General features: G+C 29.2%; 3 protein-coding genes across 12 annotated transcripts in view; 1 reads left to right on the plus strand and 2 right to left on the minus strand.

Annotated features, from left to right (window-relative positions):
- LOC102673130 (PDZ and LIM domain protein 3) overlaps positions 1–6,589 on the minus strand; it is a 12,006-nt gene extending 5,417 nt beyond the window's left edge. The window contains exons 1-4 of one of the 10 annotated variants that reach the window (XM_006624958.2): positions 6,339–6,555; positions 5,288–5,413; positions 4,273–4,496; positions 3,557–3,713 (exon numbers count right to left, since the gene is read on the minus strand). In XM_006624958.2, the coding sequence (XP_006625021.1) occupies positions 3,557–3,713; positions 4,273–4,496; positions 5,288–5,401 (495 nt within the window). In that variant the 5' untranslated portion in view covers positions 5,402–5,413; positions 6,339–6,555. Of the gene's footprint in view, positions 1–3,556; positions 3,714–4,272; positions 4,497–5,287; positions 5,414–5,645; positions 5,779–6,338 lie in introns of those variants that run through there. The other 9 variants (XM_031514795.1, XM_006624962.2, XM_031514797.1 and 6 more) reach the window with 9 other exon arrangements.
- A 288-nt stretch (positions 6,590–6,877) lies between these two features.
- Positions 6,878–8,993, minus strand: LOC102673003 (isovaleryl-CoA dehydrogenase, mitochondrial). Its single transcript, XM_006624957.2, has 8 exons — positions 8,806–8,993; positions 8,501–8,590; positions 8,219–8,440; positions 7,814–8,141; positions 7,640–7,733; positions 7,480–7,570; positions 7,243–7,411; positions 6,878–7,172 (listed from the first exon to the last, which is right to left on the minus strand). The coding sequence occupies exons 1-8, from the start codon at positions 8,944–8,946 to the stop codon at positions 7,039–7,041; spliced, it is 1,269 nt and encodes a 422-aa protein (XP_006625020.1). The 5' UTR covers positions 8,947–8,993; the 3' UTR covers positions 6,878–7,038.
- Positions 8,994–9,547: 554 nt separating this feature from the next.
- LOC102672867 (DNA-directed RNA polymerase III subunit RPC2) overlaps positions 9,548–11,659 on the plus strand; it is a 5,057-nt gene continuing 2,945 nt past the window's right edge. The window contains exons 1-9 of the mRNA XM_006624956.2: positions 9,548–9,625; positions 9,693–9,847; positions 9,919–10,095; positions 10,165–10,456; positions 10,523–10,680; positions 10,751–10,856; positions 10,931–11,116; positions 11,229–11,342; positions 11,412–11,612. Coding sequence (XP_006625019.1) covers positions 9,548–9,625; positions 9,693–9,847; positions 9,919–10,095; positions 10,165–10,456; positions 10,523–10,680; positions 10,751–10,856; positions 10,931–11,116; positions 11,229–11,342; positions 11,412–11,612 — 1,467 coding nt within the window. The remainder of the gene's footprint in view (positions 9,626–9,692; positions 9,848–9,918; positions 10,096–10,164; positions 10,457–10,522; positions 10,681–10,750; positions 10,857–10,930; positions 11,117–11,228; positions 11,343–11,411; positions 11,613–11,659) is intronic.

An 11,659-nucleotide genomic window follows, 5' to 3' on the forward strand; every position in this document is an offset into this window, starting at 1 on the left:
ATTGTTTTTGTTATTTAATAAAATGTCATCCAATTAAATTGGAATATCGAAACAATTATTTAAAAAAATATTTATCGATAATAATGAATCGAAAAACTATTATTCTAATAATAAGAAAATCTGTAATTCTATAATTTCGTGGCTATAATATATAAAATAACAAACGTACTCGATATTTTATAGATCCATTTCACGGATCGAAATGTTCTCAATTATATACAACGATAAAATTTTCCCCATGTATTTTTCATTTTGCTTACAATATATCTTTTTTTCAAACCATAACGAAAGAATCTTTTTAACGAAGCTATTCTTTGGAAAGTGAAGAGGACAAAATATATCGAGGTTGTATGACCCTCTTGTGTTTGAGTAACCCAGATCTCATTTACGAAAATAGAATAAGATAGCAATGAATAGCCTGTAACGTGGTTACATGCGTTTTATTGCATCGTGTAAATGCTGTGATTCTTCTGTCAACCGAATCGTTTCTTCCTTTTCATTGTATCGTGTTTTTTTAGATTATATATCATTTCGTGTTAAACTTGAACGAAAATTTCGTCTCATTGTCTTTTTCAATGTCATACAGGGATAGAATCGAGACCTAGCCCTAGACTCTTACGATGTCAAGGTTGGCACGCGACTTTGTAAGTCGAAATCTAGATCATTTAACGCTATGTTCACTTCTAAAGTAGATACATGATTTCAATGGTTAATTTATATATTTTAATATGTTCGGGAAAAAATTCCTCGGGTTAAGACGAATCAAAAGAAAAAAAAAACTTTCCATCAAGAACAACACAACTTTCCTCGATATTACTTTGAAAATTAAAGCATCGCATACGCAAAATGTATTAAGCAAAATGTCAAGATTGTTCGAGATTCGTTTTCTTTTTTCTCTCAATTAAAATTTTCCTCTCTACTGAATATCGATGATATTAAAAAAATAATTCTAGTAATGATGAATATAAGCGCATAGAAAATATGATCACATTATAATCGTATTAGTATATTCCGATATTATGATGGTGATGAATTATATCGATATATTTCCTTTGAATTTCAATTGACTTGTTTCGTACCCAAAACACGGCAGCCTCCTCCTCTTTCGGCTGGTGTTCGATGTTGTGACGATAAACGGTCGTATAAGCCGGCATTGTTCTTTAATCGAACCGAAGGTTCGTGTTTCTGCAACCGATGATTGACCACTCTCAAGGAAAAAAAATCGATTCCTTTTTTTTTTTGTCGTTTCTATCGAGATGTTGTTACACTCTTTTCCTTTTTTCCTCTCTTCTTACGAATATGTATTCGCTAACGCACTGTCTCGTTGCGCGGGCGGCACTAACTCTGGTCTTTTCCACGCGACTCCTCTTGCGCTCTTTCTTCTCCTCTCCACGTATTACCGACACGTATCTCGATCATTCCCACGTTTACCCTCTTGATCGGTAATACGATCCTTATCTTTCATTTCGTTTCGTTTTTTTTTTAAAATCCTTTTTCATCTTCTTCTATCATCTTCTTTTCAGATATAAAAATTCTGTTATATCATATAAATAATTGTTTCTACGGAACGATTACATTATTCATTCATTTTCAATTTCGACTTTTATTTTTTCACTGCAATTTAAAATGATATTTTTAATCGATTGTGTCACATTTGGACTCGTACCAAATCTTGAAAAAGCTTCAGAATATTCATAATAGTTTGAAACAATATGAATGTTTATTGTTTATACCATTGTTTAAATATCTCGAGACTTTCACCGTATCCTTATGCTTGCCACATCTATTGAGCATCAAGCAACCAATGCTTTCTTTAATGGATCGATGTATGGCTCCGACCTTGGACGAAAAAGTTGTTGTTTTCCTTGGCAGCATCCCTTTTCAATTACGAATGTTCAACATTTAATGCATTCTCTCATGAACATCATTATTGATTTTTTTCTTTTTCGTCAGGATTTTTCCATAACGTAATGCTTGACGCAAATTTGATATTTCATGAAATGATAAGGAATGTACAGGAATGTGCATACACGTGATAGATTCTTTTTTCCTGGAAATTTGTTCAGATCGATATTTCGTTATTGAAATCGATGACAGGATGACAAGAATGTTTTTTAAACGGAGGCTAGGATCGAAATAGTGTTCCGAAATCGTCCTGGATCGCGTAGTATTGGATCGGAGCGGTGGTTTCGATGCAAAAGCGATATTTATAGCGTGGCAACTGCCTCTACTACGGACTTTCCGGCATCGTAGCGGGCCAACAAAAATATATTCACACTTCGAATATCTCACGGAATAAAGGCGTCTTATATGTATTATTTCTCACGAAATTACACATGCACGTATATACACGTGTATATCGCGTGTATATCGACTTTCAAATTTTCCTCGATCGTTTTCATTTAACGAAGCAATCGTAATGCTTGTTATTAGAATTTTCATCAACTGTGTAAATTCAAACAACGATAGTGATAGATTAACAACCAGAGACTTAAAAGACACAGAGACAATTCGTTCAATGAACGAACGAATGAACAAATTGTCTTTTGACGAATGATTTATGTTTTACGATTACGCGTAGATAACTTCGTATTAAATGTGAATCTAATCTATATGTTTCTCATAGATTGAAATGTACTATTTGAAGTACATGTTGAAACGGAATGCGGAAATAATGAATTAACTTCGACAAATATTCTGTCATCTCGCATCTCCCCCGGAATAATTCAACTATAAGTTATTGAATTTCGAACTGGTTTTCGATTTATTTCAGAACGGACAACGCGCAACTTGCCAAATGCGATCATCTGCCCTGCTCTTTGAAATCTAATAATTTACACAGGTGTTTACACAGTATGTGTTACATATGTGCGTAAATTCATTAGACGAGAAATGACAATACAAACTGTGAGGAAAACTCAATAAAGCTATCTTTATAGATTGTGTACAGATGAAAAAAAAAATATTATATTTTGAGAAGTAAGAAAAGATAATACGAAAGATTCGTAAAATTTCAAATATGTAGAATATATTCAACAAATATATTAAAGATGCACGATTCTCGTTTTTCTTGAAATACATGGTATGTTGTATTTACGAGTCAATGAACTTCTCTTTAAACTAAGCAGGCGGCGTTTACATTTTCAAATTTAGGAAGCGCTAAAACGCAGTTTCGCTTTAGAGAATCGAAGATCGAAATTGCAGTCTCCTCTGTCGTTGTCTTCACCAAACGAATTACTGTATTCGATATCTTTTCAAAATACACTTTTTAAGATAGAAAGATCGAGCAAAGAGGGTCGATCTCGAGGTCTGCTGTTCAAACAGTTGGCCATACGTATTTACGTGCCTCGTTGATTCAATTTTGTTATAAAATAAAAATTCGAATTTAAAAATAGAATTTACAAAATTCTTAAGAATTAATTAGAATGAAAGTTATTCTGAAAGGACAATGCAACTCTCGACGCAACTCTCGAGAGTTTTAATTTTAAAATGGATTTGCACGATTTGCTTGCTCTTGAATGAATTCGTCCTATAAACTGTGTTCTATTCAAAATACCTGCGACAAATAGGCTCTCTCCTCGCGAACTTCATCGAGGTGTTCGTGTGGCAAGTAAAGGTGATCCGGTGAAGATGTGGGCCGATTGTATTCGTCGATGGAAGGCGGTGGTACAGGACTTTTCGGTAATTCCGGTGGTAATTTCCGTTGTTTGGCTCTATATCGAAATAGGAAAGCATTTTACTTAACTTAATTAATGCAAAAAGAATTCTCAAGAATCTCACGAGAGCCTTGATGATATTTTCGACGATCATCTTCAATCATCTGCATTATTGCACAGGAAATAGCTTACATTATTCAACATTAACGTAGCATGCATAGCGAAAATGACGATTAGAAGCATGAAAGCTAATCGAAGCTTGTATTAAAAGTAATAATTTAAAGCTACTATTTTTTTTTTTTTTTAATTCTTTAACTTTTGAACGGTGTGTATGTATATCAACTTTTTAAATATTTTGATTTTATTTGAATTTTTTTTCCAAATAAAATATTTGGAGTAAGAAAAGAAAATGATCGTCGAATTAACGATGATATTTCTTGATGTGGTGAGCTGTCAATCAGGCGCTGCGATTAAAGCATATTAAAAAAAAAAAAAAATTGGAAAAAAGATCTAAATAGAAAGCGTTAATAATCAATTTTTACGTAGCGATAATAGCATAGCGATAGTGATGCTATAAATCGAGCGCATAATAACAAAGGTGGAATTGCTTTCTGACAGACTAGTGACCGCAGCCCTGTCGCCAGTGTTCGACTCGAAAATCGAAGATGACGTGGTAATGTTGATACGAGATGCTTTCGACGGCTCAGACCTTTCGATCACGAGCCTTATTGATTCAGAGTTTTGAAGAAGATTCTGGGCGTCTACATGCCTCACATCTCGCGCGTCGTAATCATCAATTTTCTTGATCACATCACCCCTTTGGAGCGTCTCGTTCTCCGACTGTAAATAAAAAAATTTCATTGTAAGATAACTATCCCATCCCAGTGATTTTCAAAATATTTGTTATCGATTAATTAAAGTACAAGAAAATTCTATTTTCGAGATATCATCACGAACATACGTTATACGTTAACATAGCATAAACGTTAATTTTTATTAGCTGTGTTACCAAGGAAATATTGTAAGCTAATTTCAGAAACACAAATATTGTAAACATTAATTTTTAATTTATTGTGGAAAAAATGTATGAACTTTTTTTTATTTAACCAGAACCGTATAACAACGTAATAAAATAATATGGAATTATGGTTGAATGATAGAAACATTTGGACCATGTTCAAATGTGTCTATGATTTCTCTTTATTGCATTTAATATCATGCCAGAGAGAATGCCAGTCGAGGATCGAAAAGATGCACGAGATTAGGTCACACGTGTTGGCTAGATATGATCACGATTTAACGATTATATGCATATGATATGATAAAATTTGCAAGTTTTTTTTAAAGCGTTTGTTTAAAAAAACGTGACAATGCAATATTAATTTTTGAATAAAACGGAAATCTGTATATTGAATACATATATAAACAGGAGTTTACATTAGAGAATAAATTCTTTTATCTATTCTTTGCAGTTTTCTCTTTTTTTCTTTTTTTTGTCATATATAGATAAAGATTTGCCATATGTCCAATAATATTTATAGGCAGCAGGCTATTCGCCTCCAATAATAGTAGATCGATACATGTATTAAGCAGAATTGCTTGTTCAAAAATGAGATGAAAGGAAAACTCACGCGGGTGACGACGATCGGCGTACCCAAATCAGCGCCTCCGGCGATACGTATTCCCCAAGGTTTGCCGGTGCTGGATCTCTTAAGCTTCACGATTATTGTTTGTTTCCTCGTCATGCTCTATTCTGTCTATCAGAACAACGCAATCCCTTGTTTATAAAGAAATCAAAAAAAGGCCAATTTGTTAGGTTGAAAATTGGAAATAAGATAGGAGCGAGAAAAATCCGAGAAAATTTTTAAAAAAATTTTCTAAACAACTTTTCTCTTGATTGTAAAGAGAAATCAAACTGCGAAATCGATGATAAAAGTTGAAATGATATGAATTTACGACGAGTCGAAGCAATATCGAACCCGTGCTTACGCTCTTTACTGGCAAACGAGAACTACTGGCTGCACTGCCACTTGATTTTGACAGGGTTTACTTCTGCGAGCTTAGTTACCCAACTACCGGTCCGCCGCTTCTGCTATTCTGGCCCCATTTCGAATTGGCATACCGTATGTATTGTTCTGGTCCGACCTGCACTCATTTCTCTGGCATTTACGGCCTCCCTATCTTTGCTATGCACATTGATAGGACTAATGATCTCGCATAAAACTATATACGTACGATTAAAATTCATAATAAATTTTTACCATGATCATCGCACTTTCAAACGGTAATCTTGATTTTATGAAAGTGAATTTTCAAACGATGCGACGAATGAAGGTAACTTAGAAATTTGTTACACATATAGAAATACTTCAATTGTACGACATACGTCTATACATCAGGAATCAGGAATTTCTGACGAACACTAAATAAATATGTAGAATTAAACATAAATCGTTTTATTAATACATTCAGAAACGTCAATGAGTTCTTTTCTTCAAATTCACGAAGGAAAAATACACCCGTGGATAACACAATAGTATAATGTAGAAAAAGAACAATGCAGGATAAAAAAATGTACTATGTATATATTGATACTCAGATTATATTATCAATAATATACAAAGGAAGATAAATAAAAAAAGAAAATTTTAGAATTTGATGAAGAACTTGTTGCATACTCACATAAGTTTCGTAAAAGTTGCTTATGGAGAACTTGAGAGACATTTTTTTCGTTTCACAGAATTCTCAACACTGCACTTTCTTCTTTTTCACAATAACATGTGCGAATACTTCCTCTTCTTCGAAACCTCCTCTTCCCTATGTAGCTTCGATCTAATTACTTTGACTGCACTGTGATTAATGAAACTAAATCAAGAAAGAAATAAGAAAAGAGAGTACATAAACTAAACTGAGAGAAAGAGAGTGTACGTAAGTTTGACTTAAATTAGCAACCTATAGCGCGAAAGGTTAGTCAATCATAGTTTTAAGATAGTGTCGTTCTAGTGACTCATTTATCTCAATTTATACAATTCTAAAAAAAAATACACATATCAAAGTGATGTGTAAATAGGCAATATTAATTATATATTATTTGTTTGTCAATAGCAATAGTATTGCTAATCCGTTAAAAATAAACATGAATATTTATAGTGATCAACTGAAAATTTTTAAAAATTTTAAATGATAATGCTATGATAAGGAATAAAATAATATATATCATAAAATTAATATATATTTTTATTTTTGATTTTTAAAAAAGAAAAATTGTATATATTATACAATATTATTATATATATACACCATTTTAAACAAATTATTTAAATTATAATATTTTTAAGAGATTCAAATTAATAGAGATTCAAAATAATTAAAAAAATTTTATTTATGAATATTCTTCGGTAATCGCTCTACTAATTACCATTCGACGAATCTCACTGGTACCAGCACCAATTTCATATAATTTTGCATCCCTTAATAATCTTCCAGTAGGATAATCATTTATATAGCCATTTCCACCTACAAAAATTATGTAGATTTAAAGAAATATTTAAAAGCAATAAATTCTTGTCAAAGATAAATAATTTACCTAGTATTTGAATTGCGTCCAACGCAACATTGGTAGCGCATTCAGCAATGTAAAGTATCACCGCGGCACAATCTTTTCGATTTATATATCCTGCATCACAAGATCTAGCTACAGAATACAAATAACTTCTACAAGCACTTAAACTCGTATACATATTTGCAATTTTCCCCTAAAATATTAATATCATTTTTAAATATTTAAAAGTTTTAGATACATAAAAAAAAAAAATTAACACACCTGTATCATTTGAAATTCTGCTATACGTTTTTCAAATTGCTTTCTCACATGTGCATATTCAAATGCAACGTCGCAACAAGCCTGAATAATTCTATTGTAAAATATATCAAAATATATATTAAAATAAATTTATAAAACTTAATATAGTTAAAAAACTTACCCTAAAGGACCTGCGGCTAACATTACGCGTTCCAAATCTAGGCCACTAAATAACACATAAATACCTTTGTTTACTTGTCCAAGTATATTTTTAACTATAATTAATAATAATGATATATAGAACAGAGCATAAGAATAATCAAAGTTATTATTCAATTTATAAAGACAATATTACCTGGAACTTTACAATCTTGAAATACAAGTTCACCAGTGTTAGAACCTCGCATACCTAATTTATCTAATTTTTGAGCTATACTAAAACCTTCGAAATCTCGTTCTACGATAAATGCCGTAATACCATGTTGCTGTTTAATCGCATTTGGATTCGTTTTTGCGTAAACGATAAGAGTATCAGCATCAGGACCATTTGTAATCCAAAATTTATGACCGTTTAAAATATAATAATCACCCTTTTTTTCAGCTCGCAATTTCATAGAAACTACGTCGGATCCGGATGTAGTTTCTGACATCGCAAGCGCTCCGATATGTTCTCCGCTACATAACTATATAAAATTCAAATATATTATATATTACATATATATACGGCAAAATAGTTATCAAATTTATATTTACATATTACCTTTGGCAAATATTTATGCTTTTGTTCTTCTGTCCCATTTCTGTGGATTTGATTTACACATAAATTTGAATGTACGCCATAACTAAGACCTATAGCTGCGGATGCCCTACTCAATTCTTCTATAACAATGACATTATCTAAATACGTACCACCTGTACCACCGTATTCAGATTTTGCAGTTATTCCTAATAAACCTAACTTGCCGAGTTTCTTCCAGAACTCCTAAAAATAATAAATGTAGCCAAAATAATATTTTATTCTTTTTAAAATTCCGTTACTTACTCGGAGTTCATCAAAATTATTCTTCTTGTCAATTTCAGCCGCTTTTGGAGCAAGTTCTTTTTGAGCAAAATTAAATATTAATTGTCGTAGCTATAAAAAAAAAAATAACATTTTTTCTTTATTAATATTCATATCAATTTAATATCATGATTGAGGTAAATGGAAAAAAATTGAATTTCATTCATTAAGATATCGATTAAGATTTAAATCGATATTATTAAAATATTTGTATTGAATATAAAGTTCAGTGTTATAATAAACCAATCAGAATATATTCTATTCAATTCTATTATAATTTTACTAACCTCTTTCTGTTGTTCATTTAATCCAAAAATATTATCATCTATTTTGTAATATTGGGAAAAATATCTTGTATTAAATATTTTATTCGATATTGAAATTTTTATTAAAAGTGATTTCGTAAATTTATTAATAAAAAATTTCATGTTTTTATATTATTCCAAAATTTTATATAGAATTAATATATACTTATAAGAGTATATGTACAAAATCGTAATTATCTTACATTTAATCAGTGGTGTAATATTACTTATGCATCAAAATAATCATATTTATATCTATTTAAATAAAATAAATTTTTTAACATATTATTTTAATATTTAATCTTTTTTATTAATACTACTAAAATATTGATATAAATCCCTATTTAATTATTTAATTTTAATATAATTAAATTGATGATAGATTTTATAAAATAATTCATTATAAATAATGTAATATGCTATAATATATTTCTTACTTAAGTATGTACATACTATATTCACATTATCTTTTGATCATATGTTTACATCAAATTTATTCAATTTTCATATTTATATAATATTTATATAAATATTGTCTTCTTGTATTTATTTTTCACATATAATTAATAATAATTTTTAATAATTTATTGTGTTATATTTTCAATACTATTACGGAAATAGTTCGATTAAATACAGGTTAAAAGAATACAGTAAAAAAATTTTTTTTATCAAGATTTTTTAATATATTGAATATTATAATTTTATACTTTTCATAAATATAAAAATGGGAGAAATGAAAATTAATGTTCACAATCGTATTAAATCGGAAGAAAAATTTAATAAAGTAGTGAAACACATTCAGGTATGAAAAAAGGTTATATCCACTTTATTATAAAATAATTAATAATAAAATCATATCATATTTACAGGATAAATGGAAACTTGTACCTGCTTTTCTTAAGGGAAAAGGTCTCGTTAAGCAACATATTGATTCTTTTAATTATTTTATAAATGTGGAAATAAAAAAAATTGTAAAAGCAAATGAAAAAGTGCTTAGTGATGCTGATCCTTTATTTTATGTAAAGTAAGTAATATTATATATATATTATATTATTATATTATCAATTATATATCATGTGACATATTTTTTTAAAGATATTTAAATGTTCATGTTGGTTTACCTGATGTTGAAGAAGGTTTTAATGTAACACGTTCTACTACACCACATGAATGTCGTTTAAGGGATTTAAATTATTCTGCTCCAATTACAGTTGATATTGAATACATTAGAGGTCATCAACCAATAATTAAAAATAATTTATTGATTGGAAGGTATAAATTAGAAATTTGAAAATAATAATAATTATCAATTATTAATATTAAAAGAATTTTTTTTTTTAGAATGCCTATTATGCTAAGAAGTTCAAATTGTGTATTAACTGGCAAATCTCATTTTGAATTAGCAAAGATGAACGAATGTCCTCATGATCCTGGCGGTTATTTTATAGTGAATGGACAAGAAAAAGTAATTTTGATACAAGAACAAATGCTTAGAAATAGAATTATTCTTGAAGAAGATAGTAAGGGATGTATTGTCGCATCTTGTAATAGTGTTACTCATGAAAGGAAAACAAAAACTAACATAGTAGGCAGAGCTGGAAGATATTATATGAGACATAATATTTTTCAAGATGTAAGTAAACTTCAATTATGAAATAAAATTTTGATTATATTTTATAAAATATAACTGTATTATTAGGATATACCTGTGACAATAATATTTAAAGCAATGGGAATTGTAAGTGATCAAGAAATTATGCAACTTATTGGTACAGAAGAAGAATTTATGAAAAAATTTGCACCAAGTTTAGAAGAATGTCATGTTTTAAATGTATTTGCTCAAAATCAGGCATTAAGGTATTAGTTTAGTTTAAGAATTAATAATAATAATATTAATATTATAAATATTAATTTCAAATTGTTTTAGATTTCTCAGTAATAAAAGAAAACAAAAAAGATACTCAGTCATAAAATCTAGTATTACAGATGAAATGAAAGATGCATTAGCAACTAATATTTTATCACATGTTCCTGTTAGTAATTTAAAAATAATAATTATTAAACATTGGTTAATTATTACAAATAATATTGTTAATATCTATTACAGGTTATAGATTTTAATTTTAAAATGAAAGCAACTTATATTGCTTTAATGATTCGTAAAGTTATGAAAGCACAATCCGATGGAAAACTTGTAGATGATAGAGATTATTATGGTAATAAACGATTAGAATTGGCTGGTTCTTTGCTATCTTTGATGTTTGAAGACTTATTTAAAAGATTTAATTGGGAGGTAATACAATATATAACAATACATTAAATAATTTTATTAAAGTTTATAATTATAAAGTATATAATATAAATTATATATTATAAGTTTATAATTTTTGAAATTATATTTACAGTTAAAACAAATAGCTGATAAAAATATACCAAAAATTAAAGCTGCACAATTTGACATTGTAAAACATATGAGACAAGATCAAATTACTAATGGATTAGCTTTTGCCATATCATCTGTGAGTAGATAAAATATAAAACACACAGAAATTTTTAAATATTTGAATTAAAAAAGTTTTATTCAATAGGGTAATTGGACGATTAAACGATTTAAAATGGAACGACATGGCGTTACTCAAGTTTTATCTAGACTTTCTTATATTTCGGCACTCGGAATGATGACTCGAGTTAATTCGCAATTTGAAAAAACTAGAAAAGTATCTGGTCCTCGATCTTTGCAACCATCTCAATGGGGAATGTTATGTCCTAGTGATACACCTGAAGGAGAAGTTAGCATTACATATATATATATATATATATATATATATATATATAT

Source organism: Apis dorsata, unplaced genomic scaffold (genome assembly GCF_000469605.1).
Source record: "Apis dorsata unplaced genomic scaffold, Apis dorsata 1.3 scaffold_1186, whole genome shotgun sequence".
Taxonomy (NCBI): Eukaryota; Metazoa; Arthropoda; class Insecta; order Hymenoptera; family Apidae; genus Apis; species Apis dorsata.